Here is a 22,195-nt window from a genome sequence, read left to right as displayed (position 1 = left end):
GACTCCCAAGTTTATGTATGACATCGAACTGCTGACTGTAATATAAATTGTAGACAAAGTATCCACTCGGAGCCACTTTTAACACTTTTCCAATTGAATGAATCAATACATTTAATCCTACTAAGTAACTTGTATAAAATTAATAATAATAAATAACCCTGAAAAATTAACACAGCGCCATCTAGTCCCACGGTAAGCATAGCTTGTGTTATGGGCAAGTGATACTTTTGGAAATACATAGTATACACCCAAACCGATACAAACAATCAGTCATGAATACAAATATTTGCACCGTGAGAGTAATCGAACCCGCGACCATCAGAAGTAAAGCGATGTGCTAAACTGCTGCACCACCAAGGCCGTCTGTTTTAAATCTATAGAAATATATTTATGTATAATGGCAGAATATATAAAAATAAGGGAATAACACATTCTTATAGATATATTATACATACCAATCTGTTTCTAGCTGGCAATCTGGCCGACTATAAAAGCACCTGGCTATCACTGCGCGACTAGCATTTAAAACCGGTCGTATAAAACAGGGACGCGAAAGCTACACGCCTAAATGACATGAACCCATTCGTCGTTACAATATGTGTACAATTGTAAGGTATTAAAATGAGTCGGTTAACCGACAACAGCGCACGTAACCATAATTTCGCACACAATTTGCAATCGTAATGCTGTCCGCATACTAAATAGATTGTTATTTTTAATTTTGCCCATGCTGTGTCTCCGTGGGAATCACTTACATTGATGTAGTTCGTATCTTGACTAGATAATTAGGCTTAACTGTTTAATTATGTATGTAATTTTATTTTTTATGTCTTATTTTGTTAAACGAGTTCTTTTTCGAACTCGTATTGTTGCATACTCAGGACATTTTATTTTTTTGTTTACATTATTTTTTTGATTATATTATTTGTTTTTATTATCCATTGAAACTGCAACTCCATGTCTCACGTACTACACGATATAAGACCTAATCAGTCAAGTTTCATGGCAGTTTTTCTCAACTAAAACTCATAATCTTAATAAGATTTACTTTGTTCGAGCTGAGTATTTAATTATTTTATATATAAAATATTATATATTTTGCTCAGATATTACAATATTTGCTTCTAATCTTAACGTTTTTCTTAATATCATATCATCATTATGGTTTTACATCCTCATTGTATTGTGTGTATGTGTGTGTGTGTTCTAATAAATTCTAGATTTTTTTGTGATAATTTTTGTTTTATAAATATTAGACATCAATATATTATTAACTTAGTATATATAGTCAGATATTAATACTTTATAAGGAAAAGGAACATTTAGTATGCGAAGTCAGTTCATGTTTCAAGCCTAATTATTATTACAACGAGCGTTTCCTTAATGCGTTCTAAGACAGGCAAGCAGTATGCAGCTACATTGCAGCACCTCTCTCCCATTGGCGGAGTCGGCAGGCGCGGCCGCACTGTTCGTAACGTTCACTTCGCGACATCGGATTGTACTTGGATAATTTATACACAGTTGGCATACAAAGTAGTTGACAAGTGGTTCTATAGGTTCAGTAATCAGGGATTCAGGGTTACGAGATTCCAAGAAATATATTGATATATGCAAAGTTTAGTCGATGTTTTTTTTTACGTAACTGGCTACAAACAAGCTACAGGAAGAGCACCTTATATATGGTATGCTTCATGTGTTGCCATTCCAGAGAATTAAGGCGAGTATTATGCCTCCATACACTCTAACTGCCATATGTGACAATGGGAAAAATGGCAGTTTAATAAAGATGTAATTGTATTATATTGTATTGTATTGTATATTGGACTCCATTTCATTTCGTAATCAGCCTCTCATTTGGGCCATTGTGCGTGTAGAGCCGAGACTACTAGAGTAGCCAGCCAAGCTCCTCCCTAATTTAGAAATTAATAAAGATGTAAGTAAAGGTTTAAAGAAATCCATATACAGACAAAAAAGCAACCGGCTGAAATAGATGAGACAGTGATACCGTAATAGTAGTTTAACAATCACATGTTTGTACCGTGCTTGGATTCGAAACCGCGACCATTGGAAGTAAAGCGGTGTGCTAAACAGCTAGACTACTAAGTCCGTCAAACAACTAGACCATAGCTATAATTGAAATGGCAGTAGAATCCTGTTATGCCTCATTATATATTTAACTCGTTAAAACCAAAGAGCTACCACCTATATGTAGATTATCCAACATACAGTCAATCATACAAGACGACTAGATCTTACCGTAATCAAGTAAAAAGTTACAAGCCAAAGTAAACGACTCTACTCCCGTTTATCTCGTTCCCTCCCACAAACAGACCGCAAGTGATTAATTCAGTTAAATTACTTGAACACGTTCAATTTGAGTCTAACGTGACCATTTTTTGTTTGTTACACTGGGACATAAAGCAAGAGTATGCTCAGATATGATAACCGAAAGGGATCAGAGGATGACATACTGAGCCGACACCCAATATCATCATCTGCTTCTTCCTTATCCCATTTATTTGGGGTCGGTGTAATATGTTTTTCTCTTCCATTCATCTCTGTTCGCAGTCATTCCGTTATTTACTCCCTTTCTCACCATATCATCTTTCACACAGTCCATCCATCTCTTTTTCGGTCTTCCTCTACCTTTATAACCATCCACATTCATATGTATCCTTAGGATATGATCTTCATTTCTACGCATTACATGCCCATACCACGATAGACGATTACTCTAACCTCTCCGACATCGGTGCCACTTTCATACTTCCTCTGATGTATTCATTCTTTATCTTGTCTATCCTCGTCACACCACACATCCATACCCGACACCCAATAATGGGATATATTTAAGACGATAATGATGTCGACCCTTGAGGGCTTAAAAAGGAAATAAATACATTACTTTAATATTCGTAAGTTTTACAACTATTAAAGTGATAGTGGGAAAAATGTCTCTTCTGGTGTTAATATGGTGGTTGTAATAAACTAGTGGACCCAATACACGATCAGCTTCGTGAAGACAATAATAATAATAACCCTGAACAGCTAATAGCTAACAATAAGTCCCAACTAAGCAGATCTTGTGTTATAGATAGTAGACAACTGATATAAATACTTAAATATTTTGTTTTCATAAATTTATACATAATACATATAGAACATCTGGAGTCATACAAACATACTCATGAATACAAATGTTTAGACAAGGCGAGGTTTCGAAGCCGCGAGCATTGCGCAAAGCGGTGTGTTAAAGCGCTAGAGCATCGTCAAGTTTCGTTAAGTTTTCTGAAAATTTCCAAGTTATTGCGCAGTTTTCTTAATTTTTCGGTCTGCAAGTACCTTCTACAAAATAATAAAAACATTAAACAAATTTAAATGAAATCTGTTAAGTTACCAAGGAAAATAAATATAAATTTTTATGTACATCAATTATTTTTATTAAAAGATATTTTGCTCTGACTGGGGACTAAGTACAGACAGCACGAAAGCGGGACTGTCCCACCGCAATTGGAACGTATGGTAACGTTAGGTCTAACCGTACTCGAGGCGTGTTCATGATCTGCACAACAGTTTCTAAGAAGCAACCGCGAGTCAATTACATAGTGTAGTGTAACATTCGCTATAATCACTATACCGACGCTACATAAAATGAACGCAAAAACCATATAAATGTGTTTCTATTTCTTCACTAAGCGTTTCTCTGCAATTGACCAGGCAAATATCTCGAACCTTTGAGGTGTATCAGTATTTAGAGTACTATATAATAATTCACTCAGCGCCATCTAGTTTAAAGATAAACAGAGCTTATGTTATGGGTAATAGACAACTGGTATAAATATATGGACATATTTTTTTGTTGTAAATAATACATAGAAAACACCCAGACCGATACAAACAATTATATTCATGAATAATATGCTTGTACTGTACGAGGAATCGAACACGCAGCCATCAAATAGAAAAGCGGCGAAAACCACTAGACCACCGAGGCTGTCAACTATCGATTGATACAATTTAGATCCCAATAAACTATAACAAAGCATCTGTGCTTGATTGGATAAGCAAGAAGCCAGGACCCTGAATGGTTTCCAGCGTCTGGTGGTCGATATCTACCAGCCATTGGACCATTAATCCGATATTATTTATCTCGTCCTCCGTGGTCCAACAGTTTAGCACACCGCTTTACGTCCAATGGTCGCGGGCTCAGTTCCATGCACGGTACAAACATTTGTATTCATGACTATGATTGTATCGTTCTGCGTGTTTTCTATATATATTATGTATGTGTTTAAAAATCTAAATATTTATATCAGTCGTCTAGTATTTATAACACAAGCTCTCTTTACCTTGGAATTAGGTGTCATTAAGTGAATAGTTCAAGGGTATTTATTTATTTATTAAAGGACGACCAAGGCTGACTATACTCATATTGAATCAGTATAAAAAACATACTAAGTCTTAGTACTTGGTATTATTAAATTTTATCATTATATTGTCTAATTAACTACTCGCCTCGGCTTCGCACGGGTGTCCATGTATTATATATAAATTCAAATTCAAATTCAAAAATCATTTATTCATGTAGGACATTTTAGCCGCTTATGAACGTCAAATTTTTACATTATAATTTTATTTTTTCCCTACCGTCCATATATAAACCTTCCTCTTGAATCACTCTTTAAAAAATAACCTCTTCAAAATCCGTTGCGTAGTTTTAAAGATTTAAGCATACATAGGGACAGACAGCGATAACGACTATATTTTATACTATGTAATGATATAAATCCGTCCTGTGCTAGAAATTGCTACTTGTTACTCAAGACATATACATTGGACCACCTGAGCAAAGGCTAAGTTAGAAATCCTAAACACTGGTTAGGGATAAGCATCAAAGCCTTTTACGGGTGACATGTGTTACCTAACTTTAGAATAGAATTAGCCTACCGATCGTTGACCTTTGAAGGAAATGCCACAAGAAACTGCGAATATATAACGAATATACTAAACATATACAATATGATTCTTCGTCGAGCAGTTTCAATATTGTTTTAGACTTGCTGATACAGAAATGTTTTAAAAGGCACATGGATTTCAAATATTCTTAATTTAAGCCTAAGGCTTACAATGTATTAATGTAAACTAAAACCAATAATAACTCTAGTTGCCAACCCCAAATTAAAAAAACCAGAAAGTTGGTAAATCCAGGATAAATCAGTTTAAATACAGAACGCAGTAATAAAGTTGCAATAGTTAAATTAATGTATAATGCATATAGGTGAAATGAAATTCAAGAAATTAAAATCAATCATGTTTTTACTTACTTAGAGATTATAGAATGTATATTTAAGTAGTTCTAAAATTTAAAAACTATTCAAAATGTCTCAGGCTACTACAAAAACCTAGGATACGTTCTGGGAAGACAAGACGTTTGGCAACTCTGGGATAAACTGAAAAAAATTCTCTATAGAAAGATACATTGTCGTGGACTAATGTAGGACAGATATAGTATTAAAAATAATAATATCAGAAGCAAAAACTGAACGTGTAACTAATACTTGATTGCTATCCAAGGAATCGTTACTAGGCCGCTGACCTTTCTACATTAGAGTTGAAATGAAAGTATGATAACATCTCTACAGCAATACAAGCTAACAAGACAATAACGCCATGTAGGGCCGGTTGAGATACTCATCTAAATGCTTCACGACATAACATCAGGATGTGTTAGTGAAGCTACGCTCGGCATTCTGTGGATGGCTTCGTGTACATGCAAATGTGGAATAGCGAGGCCTCACTGCGCATAGATAATCAAAATTAAACATTTTTTACCAGAGACAAACTGACTCTAGAAGAGTTTGTATAAAATCGGCCGGTGGGTGCCTCTATTTCTGCTACTTGCTTTCCAAGGTGTTCTCTGATTAAAATACTGAGAAATAATTTGATATTACGATGTACAAAGGACCTAAGCCAGTCTTTAGGAATAGCAGCACATATAGTTTGTGACGTCCGTGATGCTGTTCATGTAATGTAATATGATCTTTATTCTCCGCATTTAACTTCTCATCTGGGCAGTACACTACTATTAATGTACCAAAGTGGTTGCCACTTTCAATTAGGTAGGAGTCAGCTGTTTGTTTCTTGTTTCTGTTTGATATTCTTGTCTATACCACAATAGTAGTCTAGACAATAACTAACCCCCTTTCTTTCTGTCTCTCTTTGTAATAATAAAGAGAGAGAGTTAGTGGTTTCATTATGAGGACAGTAAACTCCTGCACCAATTGAAAAAATCTTTTACAGTTCAAAAGGTATGTTATTCCTGAGTGACATAGACAATGTATTCTGTATGTTACATATAGGTAGGTATATAAAAATCTAAATTTATAGTCGGAACGATCCACTAGTTGAAAAATACTACTAGAAATGACGAACAGTTCGCCTAGCGGAAACGATAATAGTCGCCTATAGGGATTATCTAGATTATATACTGACGAAGCACATTACGTACGTTCGTTACGTAGAGCAGACATAGCATACAAACAGAGTCCGCGAGCCAGAGCCTAATTTCGTCAACCTCTCGCCCGAAAACTTCTAAAATATTTACAATAGTAAGTCTAGTGAAAGTCAGCAACGGATCATAGTGTTTGGTCACATTGACCTGTTCCTGGCACGCGGGCTAATAGTACTTATGAAAGTGACATATTAAGAATTATTATTTCTTTTCAATGACTTTATTCTTCAATTTTTCTTCACATTGATGACATACATAACATGTCGCGCGTCTAGTGAATTAGTAAATTGCAGCGCTCGTGCTCCAATCAATTAGGGCAATTGGACAAGTGCAGTGTCTCATCTACTGCATAATACCTCAATGATAAACTTGACCATTAAGTAGTTATATTATGACTTTATCATTATTTATTAATCTTTCTGTATATATTAAAAATCCTGTTTATTGACTATCCTTAGTCACAGTCTTAGCATGTTCATAGAAATTTATATCGTGTTCATAACATAGATTTTTTTTAAGGATAAAAAAAAACCACTGCTCAAATTTGGTAATTTCTATGGATTCATAAATAAATAAATCTATAATATAAATAAGTAAATCTATTGACTTGGCTTTAGATACCATTTATCATATTAAATATCCATGATGTCACTAGAATATTAATCTTAGACTTTGGTCGAGATTACGGAAAACGAAATTATAAGAGTTGTCTAAACTATTATAATAATATGATAAAACCGAAAGTTTAATCGTTTATTTGTGACGCGAAGAATACTTGATTGTTTTTTAAAAATCACCCACAGAACGGTACAGACTTTAAGGGTGGTGCTGACGCATGACAACTAATGGATGCTGATAAAATGAGGATGGAATTAGGTTTGACTTCATCCCCGTTTTCAAATCGTCCACTGATGCCTCCAATGTAGCACAGCGCAGGCGGGGCTCCATACCATTATCATCTGGACTATTAAGCAGCTCGCATAATTTTATACTTTATTAAATGAGAGGGACTGACTGAAAATCAGACGTGTAAACGTTACGCTCACATCATCAGTTGAGTCAGCCCCTTTTGCCCAGAATATGTAGTGTGAGGTACTAATGTTTCTGTTATAAATGTAGTTTAGGATGCTCATTTCTTTATAACTTTAGTTTTACAAATAGTGTGCGAACTCAAATGTATGTATGTCTTTTTTTCTGACAATAAATAAATATAATTGTTATCATCTATTACAGAAAAGTCCATACTAATATTATAATTGTGAAAGTGTTTGTCATTTTTGTTACCTTGTGACATAGGCTTTTAAATCTCAAAAAAGGCAGACAAACTCGCGGGTAACAGCAAGTAATATATAAGTATGCGCTTAAGTTATGCTAGTTCAACTTGGACCAGTTAGTTTTTGCACTTATACACTAATGGTGGTCCAACTTGTTATCTTTGATTCGTAAACAGATTATAATTAGACTGTATATAAATTGACATTTATATTCTATGCGAAACACTTGACATTTACTTTTGAAATATTAGCCGTTCACACTTTGCTGCTTCACAGAGCACCGCAATAGTTTTTTTTTTATTTGTGTTAATGGAATGATGTAGCTGCCTGTGCTAAAAAATAGGTACAAATTAAAAAATATATAGAACAAGTTTATATTATAGATAAATATAATATTGGACAAAAGGTTGTCGCAGCAAAAATATGAAAAAATATAATTAAGAAAGAAAAAAGAAACTGTGTGTGCAGGTGGTGGCAGATTATAAAAGAAGCTTGAGGTCAGATAGCCCATCAGGTATTCATGATCTCATTGACCTCATACTTATGATGAAAATTATGAATGAGGAAGGTGAGTGTGGACGTGGACTGTGAACCCCTCTACTAGCAATGTCAGGTTAACCTCAATGCCGTTACTTCTGGAAACTATCGTGATAAATTTCTGGTGAATTTCTCAAGACTAGCTAACTGACCCGACGTCATGTTCTTTTTTACTCCACGGGTGTCCCATCAGTATAAACCGCAGCGCAGACGGGTGCACCATTCCATTATCATCTTTCGTCAAAAGCCAAGCCAAAACCATGATGATTTTACTTATACTATGATTCTACATAATTTGACATTAAATGTACTTAGCTATGATACCATCATAGCTAAGTACATTTAATGTGGGGTCATTTGTCATGTCATAACACTTAGTTTGACACTAAATACTGCTGTGTCTTTGAGTAAATATTTATTAATGAAATTACATAGAGCCATGTAAATGCACCCAGGTATATCAAAGCTTTCGAACTATTTCTTGTTTCTTAAAGGCATGTAATATATCAATTGGATTGCCTCATGTAATCTATGGCCCTATGGCTTCAGAAACATGGCCCGACTGAGTAACATTAGGGTATCTTAAGTCGGATCACAGATGGATAACAATGTAGAAGCGGTATACTTGATAGATAGCATTGTCGGTGCCTTTTAGTCATGTCGCAATTGAGTGTGCTCTTAACTGGCGTTCGATTTTAATCTTAATTCGTATAAAAATAAGAACAACAATAGCATATTAAATGAAAATAGTCTTTATTCAAATAATTTTAATATATGCGCTTTTGAATACATATCTTTTTATTCTGTAGCTCATTGAAATACAGATTCATCCAAGAAGAAACTTGCCTGTTGCTCTAACAAAACAAGTATTGTTCAATCTTACATTATAAATATTTTTTGTAAATACATACTACCTTAGGACACCAAGTCATAAGCTTGAGTATTAAAACTAATCAGTCATAGTGATCAGACCGGACCAGTCCCAACAAGCAGCACCCTTTTAAGTATCAAGTAGATATCCGTAATACTTCAGTGTCGTTAAAACGATACACGAGTTCAGTGGATTTTCGGAAAATATTTAAGGAGCGGCGGCCAAGTCCTTTAAACGGTGGGCTGGGCGCGCGTTTTCAACTAAAACGTAAATTCTATACATAATTCATACAAGGCTGGAACTCATTGATTACCCAAGAATACTACTGCTACTACGACCATCCACGTCCAGAGGAATTCCTATTCTGATTCGTTGGAATACCATTGAAATTCGTTTGTTTCGCTATGGCCGGTGGCGTCCGTTGCAAAATGGATAGTGTTAGTGTGGAATAGGGTGTTAATTTGTTTGAGCGGCTGGTGTGTGACCTTGGTCGCTAGGGGTGTTCCGGGTGGCGTCTGGTGTCTCACCCCTGCGGCGCGTGGCAGGCGAATGATGCGTCGCCGCGTCGGCTGCTTGCGTAATAGATGTTCAAATTACTTGTAGCGGTTTCGCCTTCTCGGCGTGACTGCTGGAGTAGTCTTGGGTAGTGACTTTTTCTTATGGATGATAATGAAATATGCACCCGCCTGCGCTAACGGTTTACGCTGGCGCCAGTATAGGATTATAATTTTAGCATGAGGTCAAGCCAATTGTGGTAAATTCACCAGTAATTTATCATGATAGTATCCAGGACCTACCGCGTGGTGGTCAATCTTACATGGTACATTGTTAGCAATGGGATTTTTTTTTAGGGATGATAATGGAGTATTTCACCCGCCTGCGCTAACGGTTTACGCTGGCGGGGCACCAGTGGAGCATAATAAAATGAACATGAGGTCAGGTCAGTTAGCCCATCGTGATGGTTTCCAGGGGGAACCGCGTGGAGGGCAACCTGACATAGTACATTGCTAGTAATTGGGTCATGAGTCCACATTACTAACAATCCCTTTTCCCCCCGCAATGGGATTATTAGTCCACATTACTAACTATCACCCCCTCCCCCTAGTCTTGGGTAGTTCAGGGACGGCATAGTCACATAAGTATTTTTTAGATTGGTTAATGATTTCGCTGTAGATAGACTTTATAGAACCATATATGGTTTGCCACTTTGGTCCGGGTGGTCTAACGGTTTAGCACACCATCTTACTTCCTATGGTTTCCATTCGTTGCACAGTACAAACATTTATATTCATAAGTACAATTGTTTGTATTGATCAGAGTATTTTCTATGCATATTATGTGTTCACAAAAAAATACTAAAATGTATATAAGTATAGTATCAGTTGTTTAGTGCCCATAACAAGTTCTGCTTAGCTTGGGACTAGATGGCGCTGTGTGAATTGTGAACAGTAAAAAATCGTGTAAAAAAAATCTGGCACTTATTATAGGTACTCAGTAAAAACAAGATATGTTGTACATTGTCATATGCAAATTCGATATGCTCTACCACTGGTTTTTCTCCACCGAAAGACAAATCTGTATTTAAAAACTAAATTATTCACAAACGTAATTATTATTCTAGATTATTCTACACACTTTAGTACTTGCGATTAGCAATTTTGGCTAATATATAATCAATTAAAATACCAACCATTGGGATGATATCGCCATGGTCAGACATTGATGCCGCGTGTAAGATAACAATATTATCAATTAATTATTACAATAGATTTATTACGTGATAAGATATTGTATTGTTTATAGGAAAGTTTATGCGAATATTGATTTTTATGTAATTCTAATGGTAATAAAGCTGACGGCCTGGTGGTATATAGGCGACGGTTACGTCGCCTATATACACAAACAACCACTAACATCATAATATCATTGCCTGCATAGTATATTATAAAATACTATGCCTTTATATTCTGTGATTAACTGAAACCGCTTATGAAGTGTTTTTAGGTTTAAGGAAGATATTTTATAATAGTTGATAGGTAAACTAAACAGCTCTTGTACTATATAATACATATAGTATTTGATAGTAAGTAACTGTTTCTACCGAAGATTCTAAATTTGAAACTCATGTTTAAATTGTTGAATTAGAAATATAAAAATATTGTTGTAATAAATAATAGAAAATATATTCATATTTCGAATTCAACTATTTAAATGCGTAATAGGCAAAAACCTTGCTAAAAGGGTAAATAAAAAAAACAATTAAAATGGAAATGCTAAAGAAATCAATGATCGTGTTCCAAAAATTAAAAAAAAAAATTGTAAATACCATAAGCATACACAATATTTTTTTGTCGTTTGTTTATTCAAGTAAATACCTATGTATAATTTTATTAAATTTTCCGTTATATCTCTACAACTGTCTAATTTCAGAATAATATACTAAGTATATACACTTAAGACATTAAGAAAAAATTGCTTTAAATTTTTTTATTTATTTAGGGTTTCCTGTCATTTCGTACAAAAGGCAGGCTTAATGCTATCAGCTTCTCTACTCAGCCAACTCGTCTATTTGTTGTTGTTGTCTATGTTATAAAAATTTTTGTATAACAAAGCACAGACGTCATAATTATTAGCACAGACCACCAACAGACGTAGACATCCATTTTGGTATTAGATTTGTTTTATTTTTTTATGATAACGATATGGTACTTAATTTTTGTTTATGATATTTTATAGAAAAGTACAAAGGCTTATCTTTAATCATTTTATCAATTAAAACCGCCAGTAATGTTATTAGATATTACGTACATTCGATATTAGATAAAATTCCTGAAAACTGATCAAAGGTTTGTAATCAATACGGTAGCAATATTTTATATTCCGTTAAGTGTTTTGCAATTTATTCTTAGTAGACTTTAGTTACATCTTTTTTAACCTGTAGAAAATCTTCACCAAGTCGTTTGAAGGTGTGGTATGTGTTTTAATAGTTGTTACCCGCGACTTCATCCGCGTGGAATTAAATTTCCTTTTCATTGAAATAAAATAAATCATTTGATATTGACAAAAAGCTATCAATTTGAAGTTATTCACAAAATTAATTCTTTCGCTCATTTAGGAATTGCTCAGCTTTCGTTAACCTATAATTAATTTTCTGTAAAAAAAATCCACATGTTTTTATATAGTAGAGCTAGAGTTTTTCTTATTAAGGCAAAATGGAATGAAATATATCTCTGTATTGTAGATAAAAAAGGAAATACTTTATTAGCAGCCAATGAAGCATATATAATATTAGTTTACAACACTAGGTACATTATGTTTAATATTATACACCAACAATTTATATATGTAGTAACATTGTTAGTTGGCAACATGACCGACACTCCGCATATTCTGTGACAGTTTACTGTCAAAGTGGTAATATTCTGTGCAAGTGATTAGTGACCACACGAATGGCTCGATATCTATATGCTTTTGCCTCACGTTTGCAGTTTGAAAAAATCTAAGCACAGATAAGATAAGAATTTATTATTAGTTTTAATACAAAACAATTGAAGAATAATTTAGATAGGCATCTGATTATTAATTTATTTTCTGATTTGATTATGCAGGGCCAATCCAGCGAGCCGAGCTGATTTGCATTTTGTTGTTTGTTACGAAAATTTGCATTCAATATTTTTATAATGCCAGTTGAATTACAAAATCTTCATTCATATTTATCAGGAGTGATGAATAACTTTAAGTCAACAGTTGCCAAGAGACACTGTGAGACTATAAATTATAAGACACTAGGTACTAACCGTTACTTCCTCTGCTTTTTTTTGAGATCTTCATTTGATATAATGGCAACTAAATGTATTTTTTTTAATGGATGATAATGGAATGGCGTATTATCTGCGTTAACGGTTTACACTGGCGAGGCTCCAATGGAGGATGATAAGATGAACAAGAAGTCAGGTCAGTTAGCGCATCGTGATAAATTTACCAGGAATTTATCACGATGGTTTCCAAGGCGAAGGAAAAGGTTTCAAAACCTTTGGTGAGATTTGGCAGTGAAATTACAGGATTAGAGGCATATAGCATATATATAGTAGGTCTTCATGAAAAGCAAGTCACTAGTGTCACAAGATGACATGATGTCCATAGTGCTGTTCATGTTAAATACGCGACGCTTACCACTTACAATCAGATTAGCCGTTAGCTTATTTGGCATTCCAAGTATCTAAGAAAATGCTCCACAGCACTTCATTGTTCCAATGAAAACATGCAATAAAAATTAATTAAACCATAAACAAGCGATAAAGTTTCAGATACTATGAAACAAGAGTGATCCATTGAGGAATGCGGTAGTAAACGCTCACCTACGCACATCATAGCTTTAATTAAATCGCGGATGATTCGTTTAAACCGAGGGGAATTTGGGCCATTTCTTGCGTGCTGTCAAAACAAATAATCATTGAGGGCTCTAACCGAAATAGGGCTCCCGCTCTCATCGATTGTAACTAATTAGAAATAAGATCGTGTCCATGTTATAATGGTTTAGCCTAATTGTGTACCAATAAAAAAAAAGGAATTACTCTATATAATTTATGTTTAGTCTGTAGATGTGTTTTGTCTATGTTGCCTATTATGTATGTCCATACGATGTAGTGTTTTTAATGTTCAGTAACCTAAAAGTGTTTTAATATCTGCCCTCTAACAGTCGATACTAACATTACAATAAAAAAGATTAAATATTTCATGTTTGTTTGTAATGGGTAAATTAAAAAAAAACGGTGTTTTTGAATTTTTTTCTTATCCAGTCCAATAGATTAACATTTTCAGCGATAAACATAGTATATAATTCAAATAGGTAGTATCTAAATATAATATGCTTTAAATGAACAATCAGTTATCTTACTATTTTTCTACATTATTCACATAAAATCTGAACCTTGGTAATTTTTTTTTAAAGAAAGTTGAGTTTCCAGCACACTCTTCTCAGTTGAATTTACATTACGTATGAAGTGGTAGAGTTTAAAAAACTATATTCAAAAGAACTTATTACGTATATTTCTGTTCTATTGGTGTCTGTCATAATTGTATATATTATAATATAATAATTCATCAAGCACGGAATGTATTTTCTGATTACTTACTTGTACATATATTCTATATATAGTATACATCAATATATACATCTTTACATAGTATAAAATTAAGTCGCATCCGCGGTCTGTTCGCTTAGATCTTAACAACGGATTTTAATGCAGTTTTTAATAATAGATAAAGTGATTCTAGGGAAAGGTTTTATGTACAATACATGTACATTCATATAGGCGAAGAATGACACTTTATTAGGTGGGCCGTCAGCTTGTTTCCCATTTTAGTTATAACTTATAATATATAAAAAAACACTACTAAACTTTTATCTAATATCAGTTTGTAATTGATTCTATTCCAATATCACAGATAAGAGGATATTACATCAATACCAAGAATCCGAAAGTTTAGCTTGTATTCTGACATGCCATCTGATAAGTCAATTATCTAAATACTATTGATTTATATCACAATTCATGGAAAAACTACATTTATTAAACCTTGTTAACTACTGAATTTATTCTTTTCTTTCAACCTATTTTCTTCATTCGTAAGAAAGTGACAGAACAATGTAACAATTAAAATAGGTTTGTGGGTTTTACTTCATACGACTAAAGGATAGTGTATTAGTGAACCAAACACTAGTCAAAACAAAACTTGTCCGTTGGTACACAGTTTGCAGATAGACACAAAAAGCAAAGTGAAAATGTAACACGTGCCGCAGAAAACAGTTGCTAAATTACTCGCAAGTAGGCCGAAATGTTTGTTGGTCGGCACCCACGCATCCATTCTCTACTGACCCTTGAAAACCCATTGACCTGCCTTCACCACGCCCTTTATTGTATGCCGAGTGTGGGTGCTCGCGGGGTGCGGCGGCTCATGGCAAATTGGCCGTCGCTGTACGCTCGTAGATGAGACTAGAACCCCCGTCGCTCTCTCATTATGGACATTGTGTTCGGAGGTACTGTTTTTGATCGTACCGGCGCCATTTTGCCAGACAGAAACATGTCTGCAACTAATAAGATCCAGAAATTTGGGCCGACGTAATAGAAACAATTGTTTTTTTTATGTAATTGAATGGAAAATAAGTTGGTCCACCTGGTGGGAACTGGTAATCTACATGTAGATGTGACGAACTGCACTCACTATGGACATCACAAATTGTGAGCTTTGGAGTGCACTTATATTGCCATTCCTGTAGAGTAAGGTGTCTCGCAGAGGCAGAGGTTTCTAAATAAAGAATGTGTAATGTTTTGTAATGTATCACGAATTCTTGGCAAGTCTATCTGCCATTGTTTTGGAGTCACCTCCCTCAGTACCACTATAAGTGTAAATATACATATATGATATGACTAATTTTGAAGAAATATCTTTTCGTCGGCCTCGGTGGTCTAGCGATTTAGCACACGTCTTACTTTCGATGATCGCAGGTTTGATTTCACATTAAACATTTGTATTCATGAGTATTACTTTTTGTAACTGTCTGAGTGTTTTCTATTTATATGAAGTACCCATAATACAAGCTCTGTTTATCTTAGGACTAAATAGCACTGCGTGAGTTGTCAAGAAAAACAAGCTTATACGAAATTAACACGATATTGAATAAATAAATCGAACTTATTGGTGTCAAACGGAGTTGTTAAAAATAATGAACCTTCGTCTAGTATACGCTATGTCCGTAGTATATAAAATGTTTCTTACGAAGAAGTATTTTCACAAATACGTGTGGGGCAGGGTCTCTCGGCCGTTGGGGGGTCAGTTGGCCGGGCGAGGCTGGCGTCTGGGGGTCGTCTGTGGCCCGGCCGCGACCTACATCCCTGAACACCCCGGGGGTGAGGTCGCTATGACGTGCGTTGTCTGCCCACCCTTACCCACCTTACAGAAGATAAATGTTTTGCAGTATAGGTGCAGAATAACGTTATGTGCATAGTTCACATAAAATGTGTAGAATTGTAGAATTTCATTATTGTTTTTCTTAGTAATTATTTTTTCGTCTACTAACTAGAGGTATCACCCGCGTAAAATTTATAGCCTTTGTGTTACTCTGATGTATAAGTTCCATCAAAATCCGTTCAGTAGTTTTTGCTAAAAAGTAACAAACATCCATCCGTACTCACAAACTTTCGCGTTTATAATATTAGTAGGATACTGAAAATTATGAAGAGTAAACTTTGGATGTTTGGGGTAAACTCCGGCACTATAGATCCGATTTTGAAAATCCTTGTATTTGTCAAGAAATATTGTAGGTCATATATTATCACGTTATGATCAATAGGAGTGAAGATCCAATGAAAAATGTTGCAAAAATTGTGATATTGTCGCAGACGAATTTATCTGAGTCTGCTAGTTAGTTTTAGTTAATAGAAGAATTTATTATTAGTCCCTCCCCCTCGTCTTGGCAAAGGTGCAATTATTCTAGAGATTTCTAAATTTGGGAATTAAAGACTACTAACTCCATCCCTGACTCATTACTACTCTGATAAATAAGCTTTCTATAAATGAAAGAATTTATAAAATGTGTTAAATATTATAAATATTAAAATACAATAAAAAAAAGTATAATATTAGCTTAGACTATATACAGGACTATCAGGAGCATCGGAATTTCAGGCATTCTTTTTTTTTTGTGAATACTTACGTAAAAAAAGGAAACAACATGAAAAAATTTGAATTTCAAGAGTATAAGCAACCAAATACTACATATTTCTATTCATTTATTCCATAAACATTTCCTAACATAAGAAGAATAGAAAGTTATATAGAATAGAAGTTTAGTCGAAGTCTGTATGGCTCTACAAAATACGTGTATAATACAGTAGGATGCAATGTAAATACAGTTGCTGTATCTTGGTACAGATATTCAAGACAATAACTGTGGACGAATTTTGTGTCCAATTCGCGTCAATGTTACTAGCGAATACAATTTATGGAATATACTCTACTGAGTATATATATTTTATACTCAGTAGACTACTTTGTTCAGTATACTGACAAGAAAATACAGTACTTATTCTTTATTCATGACTACTATATAATTTTTCGACGACCTCGGTGGGTATATCCGTTTAGTATACTGCCTTATATTCCGATGGTTGCTGGTTTGAATCTCAAAGCAATACCAATATTCATGAGTTCTTGTGGATGGTAATGGAATGGTGCATCCGTCTGCGCTAACGGTTCACGCTGGCACCAGTAGAGGATGATAAGTTGAGCATGAGGCTGACCTCATGCACTGAACTGAGTCAGTTAGTCCATCATGATAAATTCACCATGAATTTATCACGATCATGGTTTCCAGGGAGAACTGCATGGAGGTCAACCTAACATGGTATATAGCTAGCAATGGGGTTATTAGTCCATTACTAATAATCCCCTTCCCCCCAATATTAATGAGTATATCTGTATGTATTGGTCTTGATATTTTTATATACATGATGTATGTCTAGCGTTGATAGTACATGCATAGTTGATATTAAAAGTTGTTAATTTATTCATTTCTCAATTCCAGGTGGTGGAGACGGTGGTATGCAAGCCAGAGCCGCCAGAATCACCTCCGAAGAAAGCGCGCAGCGAGGACTATAGCTATGCGGTGTACCTCGATAACTACTCGCAGCTTCAGCATCCAGCATTGTCCGCTTTCCGGCCGTGGGGCAAACGGGAGCCTGTACTGCAGAACCCCGAAAGAGTAGTCCGGGTGGCACACCTTACAAGATTCCAACGGGACATCCAGCCGAATGTTGCGCTGAAACCGCTCACGCCTCCAGTTGATGACGTCACCTCATCCACTTCCCCGCCTCCGAGCGAACCCGAGCTGACCGCTCGCTTGCTGGATGCAGAAGCAAGGCTTGCGCAACGAGCGCTGCAACTCGACAAACGGGAGGCAGAGATAGCTCTTCGTGAGGCCAGGCTCAACGAAAGAGAGGCAGAATTAGCGAGGCGCGAGCGCGAAAGTGAGAATACACCCGAGCGGAACCCCTCGCCACCCAAACAGGAGGAGACAGACCCGCCTTGTTGACCAACGCGTGTCATCGTGAGGGTGTTCAAGTGACTTACTTCGAACGCTTAGTGACAATGCGTCTCCAGAGTACAAAACGTTATGGTGCTGAACGTGGTACGTTAAAAAAGCAGATCGTTCGGAAACGCGCCGCCGTGTACATAGATTTGCAATATCTGAGATATTGTTGACGTTTAAATCCGTATCTGATGGGGATTCAACTGTTTATGGTACTTGTCGTGGATAATTGAACCTAATGTTCATGCAGTTTCAGAACGGTATTAGAAATGACGTCTATTCATATCTATTTATCACAGATTATCTTATATTGTCTGCATACAGCGTGCTTCTAAAAATAACTCCATTGCTAATGTTATAATTATTAAAACATATACTAAAGTGGGATATATCTACTATTGGAAAATAAGATAATATTTTATACAATTTTAACATCAGTTAAATAATGTATACAATCTTTAATAACAATAATAATTAAAATATGAACGCATGTAGTTTTTTGTTAACTCTACATTCAGAGTTGAGTATAGACAGACCTATTGTGCGAGCGAAAGGTGAATACATGACGTCATTTCTATTACCATCGGTGACCTGCGCAAATAGTTTATTAAAGGAGAAAATTACCAGCGAAACTTCGCTTTACATTGCATTTATTCAATTATATACGGTGCTAGCATATTATCTACATTCCCTGTTACAATGCATAGTATTCTATATATATATATATTACTTCGATAATAAAGGAATTTCATGTCTTGTAAGCAATAATAAAAAAAAAAGATCTCATTCCAAAACTTCTTCACTTCAAGTATATTTACATAGGAAATCCATTGAACCCTTATGATACCTACTAAAGTATACTGTAAGCGAAAGTACAGGGGCACTGTTTTTAAACGAAATATTTGCATTTACTATAAATATTTTTTGTATGAGAAATTTAATGAAATTAATTCTTATCTTAATATATATATGTGATACTATGCTTTGTACATATGCAATGCAGATGATATGCTAGCAGTATATATATATATCAGTTTTACCACTAAGCATACTGGTAGTAGTAGCAAGATGCAGACGCTGAATCGGTTGATGTAATTGTACATATAATCATATCAAGTACAGTTTTATGATAGCATTGTTTGTATTAGTATACAGGTTTCTCATTGTCTCCTCAACGTGTGCCATTCTATAGGTACCTCTGTTACCTTTTCATACAACCTCAGCTTTCAATAATAACAAAATACTCACAATTATTATAGTAAAATAGATATACAATTAAAACCATAAGCATAATTTATACAGGGTTATTTTAAGTTCTGTTCGCAGGTATTAACGTATTTCTTTTAAGTTTTAACTGTAATTTTTTTTGTTTCGCTTTTTTTTTAAGAATTATTAAGTACATCCATAGTTTTTTTATAACTAATAACTCTGTATAAAAACCTCAGCAATACCAAATAATAATAGTTTCGTACAACAGTACTAGTTCAATATACCCTATTCAATTATCGACACTTGACTTGGTAGAGGCACGTGGTCTAAATTTAATTTTTTACTAGCTGTATAATATGGGAGTTGTGATCATAGACAATTTCAAGGGAAAGTCGCCCTTAATAATTGGATATCTATATTTTTTGTGACGCACTTATTAAAACTTGTCTATGGGCAAAATGTTTTATGGAAACGTTATTGATACTGTGTGTGAGTCCAGGCCGTCAAATTAAAATTAAGGGGTTTATCCCGAATTCTACCTCATTGTATATAAAAAAAATATATTTGGCTAAAGTAATAATTGTTAAGTACCTAAGCTGATTTTAATTGTTTAGACATACTTCTTGATTTGGAACATGTACTTTGGAGCAATAATATTAATGTGAAATATGTCACTGCCTGCACTTTGTTATCAATCTGTTAATTTGTTATATTTGAGTGAACGTACGAGTAATTGCCATTACAAAACATTAGGGAAAGTAAAAAAGTTAAATTATAACATAAGAGTGGACCCTTGACATTCAAATGTAAAGGAATAATCACTCAATGTTGGATAATTTATGTTAAGTACATTTGTTAAAATTTTCACCCACTAAAAATACAATTTCTATTTTTTTTTTTAATTTTTAAAAACATCTAAGAATAAAGGTTCATTTTATATTATAGTTTGGTGATTGTCCAGCTATATTTTTTATAATTAATTCTCAATTTGAAAATAATATTGTAAACCATAACGCTATGCAACTGAATGTACATATGTATTTATATCAATATGGCGACAGAACAAGTGGAATGTAATACAGATATTATAAATGAAAATCGTTAACACAATTGTTCAAATAACCATCGCACAAGTGGCTAAAATTATCCTATACGAATAGGATCATTTTAGTTACTTGTGCATGTGAGTTGTTATTACAATTTTTTAAATCAAAGCTCTAGTTTAAAATCATAGATAATAAAAAATTTAAATGACCATTACAAATAATTGTAGCTAGAAAAAAGACGTGAAAAAAAAGTTAAACGTTCGTTCGTTGCTTTTTAGAAATATATGGCGACTATAATTTGTGAATGCAACTTAAAAGATTATGTCTAAAGTTTTAAAGAAAATAGTGAATTCATTTTCGTATAGGTAGCTTTAATTACTTGAAGAACTTTTTTGTTTCCTAAAAGTGATTATAACACCTATTTGATATTATTTGCATAACCTCAAATAGAGGTAGTTTATAAGGTAAAGAAATTGCAAACATAGTCCACTTGTTGTGTCTCCATATATAAGACATTCTTCTTTGAATAGATTAGGTTAATAAAACAGAGTAAGAAATATAAATCATGTACATAAAGTACTTAGTAATTTCCTGAACCGACATTGATTTTCTGACAGCTTTCGAATGATTTTATCTTCAATATATAATATAATGCACTTTTTATTATTAAACTGGCAGACTTTTGTTTGGGTTACGCCTCAATTATTTTGTGCCAGTGACTGTTTCTATTACGATGACCTGTGGCGTGACCCAGTGTGATGTAACTTTGGTAATAATTTATTATGACTATGCATTACGTTGTTTGGCTTTGGTGAGGTTGTCACAATTTAAAAAGAAAACAATATGTTGTTATGGCAACACCAAAAGATAGTATCTTAAATTAACTATGTAATTAGTAACATCAGAAAAAAAAATTGAAAAATCTAATATAATTTAATAACAACAGAGAGAAATTTTTAGATTGTGTCAATTTAATAAAGGCTATAATTAATTTGGTGTGAACACCAATGTAAGATTTGTAAAATATTGTAACATCACAAATGTGTTGTTGTACTGTTTAATATTGAATGGCAACTATGATTATAAATAGCCGGACAATACCGGCGCGTTGCGTGACGCGATAAAATTGTGAATCTACGTGGAATAAAATTTCACTGTTAAAGTGACTATTTAAATCTTTGGCAAAGCTCAAATTGTAGAAAAATTATGTTTTTCTTTCGACAAAGTTATTTTTTCCTTCTCAAAGAGTGTTAGGTTACGTTGTACGTAGGTAGGTAGTTGTTATAAAACATGATTTCAGTTCTAGGTTAGACATCTCTAGTCAGAGACTTTTTGAGAAATAAAATTACCATTTACTTATTAATAATATATTATTCATATAGGTACCTACCGTACGCGAGGATTTAATGAGAGTAACTTATTGTTTAATATTAAATTTGTAGAGTAGGTACATTAGAAATGGACTGTATGTCATGATATATATAAGTACGATTTTAAGTTATATATATATTATTATACTTACTGAAACTTTTCTGTCAGTACTTATGTTGGATACGTATTTTGGTGCTATGATGTTTTGGCTTGGCTAATGTAGTATTTAATTGTATATATAATACATTTTATTACCTATTTATTGGCATTTGTACCGGGTTTACT

At 34.2% G+C, this 22,195-nt stretch overlaps 1 protein-coding gene across 1 annotated transcript in view; it reads left to right on the top strand.

The window, feature by feature from the left end:
* Nucleotides 1-18,653, top strand: part of LOC131848919 (ski oncogene) — a 67,054-nt gene extending 48,401 nt beyond the window's left edge. Inside the window, exon 2 of the mRNA XM_059198879.1 lies at nucleotides 17,781-18,653. Coding sequence (XP_059054862.1) covers nucleotides 17,781-18,287 — 507 coding nt within the window. The 3' untranslated portion in view covers nucleotides 18,288-18,653. The remainder of the gene's footprint in view (nucleotides 1-17,780) is intronic.
* Nucleotides 18,654-22,195: the final 3,542 nt, after the last annotated feature.

This window comes from Achroia grisella, unplaced genomic scaffold, assembly GCF_030625045.1.
Source record: "Achroia grisella isolate CSIRO2021 unplaced genomic scaffold, CSIRO_AGI_Agris_v1 utg6026, whole genome shotgun sequence".
Lineage (NCBI taxonomy): Eukaryota > Metazoa > Arthropoda > Insecta > Lepidoptera > Pyralidae > Achroia > Achroia grisella.
The sequence above is the reverse complement of the archived record's forward strand: the minus strand, read 5'-3'. Positions and strand labels throughout refer to the sequence as shown.